This window comes from Babesia bigemina, scaffold Bbigscaff_62178, assembly GCF_000981445.1.
Source record: "Babesia bigemina genome assembly Bbig001, scaffold Bbigscaff_62178".
Lineage (NCBI taxonomy): Eukaryota > Apicomplexa > Aconoidasida > Piroplasmida > Babesiidae > Babesia > Babesia bigemina.
In genome coordinates, this window is record NW_012237023.1 from 1 (window position 1) to 2,767 (window position 2,767).

The window sequence follows — 2,767 nt, forward strand, 5'->3', positions numbered from 1 at the left end:
AAAAGGAAGGAGACCTCTATGCCCTTACCACTCCACATCGCCCCTTTATCGACTCCCATCGCCCCTTTATCCACCCTTCATCGCCCCTTTACCCACTCTACATCGCTCCCTAACCCACCCTTCATCGCCCCTTTATCCACTCTACATCGCTCCCTAACCCACTCCACATCGCCCCTTAACCCACTCTACATCGCTCCTTTATCCACCCTACATCGCCCCTTTATCCACCCTACATCGCCCCTTTATCCACCCTACATCGCCCCTTAACCCACTCTACATCGCTCCCTTACCCACTCTACATCGCTCCCTAACCCACTCTACATCGCTCCCTAACCCACTCTACACCGCCCCTTTATCCACTCCACATCGCCCCTTATCCACTCTACATCGCACCTTATCCACTCGACATCGCTCCCTAACCCACTCCACATCGCTCCTCTATCCACTCTACATCGCCCCTTAACCCACTCTACATCGCCCCTTTACCCACTCTACATCGCCCCTTAATCCACTCTACATCGCTCCCTAACCCACTTCACATCGCCCCTTTATCCACTCCACATCGCTCCTTATCCACTCCACATCGCCCCTTAACCCACTCCACATCGCCCCTTAACGTCCTCTAATCGCCCCTTAATCCACTCTACATCGCTCCCTAACCCACTCTACATCGCCCCTTTACCCACTCCACATCGCTCCCTAACCCACTCTACATCGCTCCTTTACCCACTCCACATCGCCCCTTTATCCACTCTACATCGCTCCTTTACCCACTCCACATCGCTCCCTAACCCACTCTACATCGCTCCTTTACCCACTCCACATCGCCCCTTTATCCACTCTACATCGCCCCTTTACCCACTCTACATCGCTCCTTTATCCACTCTACATCGCTCCTTTACCCACTCCACATCGCCCCTTACTCCACTCTACATCGCCCCTTAACCCACTCTACATCGCCCCTTTATCCACTCCACATCGCCCCTTAACCCACTCTTCATCGCTCCCTAACCCACTCTACATCGCCCCTTTATCCACTCTACATCGCTCCCTAATCCACTCTACATCGCTCCTTTACCCACTCTACATCGCCCCTTTACCCACTCTACATCGCTCCCTAACCCACTCCAAATCTCTCGAATTACCTCGTCTTATTAACGCTATGACCTCCATAAACCTTTATAATAACTTGCTGATACTGACCATTCTCTTACTGACGATGCTACTAGAAGAGCCTTGAAGGACATTGACTCCAAGCTCATTAGCCTTGGTCACCTTGCTGGTCAACTTGGAGGATTTGTTGGTGAGAGTGAGAGTGTTAAGAAAGCCGTTGTGAATGCTATTATCGCCCAAATTAACAGTACTGAAGAGCTTAAAAATGATTACTCTTCTCATGTTACTACCCTTTCTGAGTCTGTCAACTCTGCTGACCAGGCTGATGGCACCGATGAAATTGTGAAGCTTAGTGAGCGAGTTACTCAGCAAATTAAGCTTCTTGAACAACAACTTAATAGCCCTAAAAACCTTTATAATAGTCTTCCTTCTTCCCCCTCTTCCTCTGCTGAGTCAGACAAATTGCACTCCAAGTTGGAGGCTTTGAAGAAAGTGGAGAAGCTTTGTGGATTTCATGAGAATCTTAAAACTATGCCAAATGATCCTAAAAATCTCTTAGAGAATCTTTGTGACGGCCTCGAAACTTTCCTCGGCTTCAACAAAGATTCCAAAGGCTACGATGGCAGTGGGATAGTGTATTCGGACTTGGATAGGCTGTGTGACGGGGTGATGGGATTTTTGAGTGGAGTGCTTGGTGCGGTGAAAAACACTCAGACATACAATGTGGGTAGAAAAACATTACAAAACTTGGTAAGTGATGAAATTAACAAACATCTTTGCTCAGGGCACGATGGTTTCACTACGCTCCTTCCCCGTCTGACTAATGAGATCGGGAAGTACAACACAGAAGTGAGAGACTCCAATGAGAAAGTTAAGAAGCCCATTGAAGAGTTGTTAAATCAGGTGGGTGATGCATTTATGAACAAGGTACAAAATATATTGCCGCAGGAAAATGAGGGTGAAGATCCCGAGAAAGTGCAGGCGGCGGAGAAGCAGATTAAGAATATGTTTCGAGACGAGATAAAAACATTCAATAACACGTTTAATAACGCATATAATTTCACTACTAAAATTGAAAAAACAGACATGAAAATTGCAATTAATTATTTGAATTCCTCGTTGCAGCTTAGAGTGAAACACGGCGTCAGTAACGTGGCTCATGAGATTAAGCGGCTGGAGCAGGTGGCGGATAAGGAGCAGAAGACCTTCGAGTCCGCTGAGAAAAAAGTAAAAGAGGTGATGAAAACACTCAAAGAGGGTGTAGATGCAAAAATTGCTAATCATGTGCATAGGCTGGTGGAGCAATTGAAAGGTAAGGTGCAGGAGATATTAGATGATTTGAAGAGCATCAATGGTTCGCTAGTTAACTACATAAATCAGATGCAGGGGTGGATTGATAAGGCACAATTAGCTATTGATGCAGCGTTGGAGAAAATTGACTTCATTTTTAAAGAAGTTAATGAAGGTGATTCATATAAGAATCCGAAGCCAATGAAGGAGGCAGCGGAGGCGTTGAAGAAACAGGCTCAGATACTGTTCGAAGTTGGTAACGAAGTTAAACAGAAAATTGAGGAATTGGTACCTAAGGCTAAGGTGTTAGTAGGGCAGTTGGACCTCGCGATTAGAGGAGATTTGAATGACCCCAAAGTGCAAT

At 46.4% G+C, this 2,767-nt stretch overlaps 2 protein-coding genes across 2 annotated transcripts; one reads left to right on the forward strand and one right to left on the reverse strand.

The window, feature by feature from the left end:
• Positions 1 to 1,179: 1,179 nt before the first annotated feature.
• Positions 1,180 to 1,395, reverse strand: BBBOND_0001290 (hypothetical protein, conserved; the record flags this gene model as incomplete). The annotated part of the gene is made up of 1 exon (XM_012914970.1): positions 1,180 to 1,395. One exon carries the CDS (start codon positions 1,393 to 1,395, stop codon positions 1,180 to 1,182), a length of 216 nt encoding a protein of 71 aa, XP_012770424.1.
• A 249-nt stretch (positions 1,396 to 1,644) lies between these two features.
• Positions 1,645 to 2,767, forward strand: BBBOND_0001300 (hypothetical protein, conserved; the record flags this gene model as incomplete). Its single annotated transcript, XM_012914971.1, has 1 exon — positions 1,645 to 2,767. A coding segment is annotated over one exon (1,123 nt), but the record flags the coding sequence as incomplete, so codon positions are not given.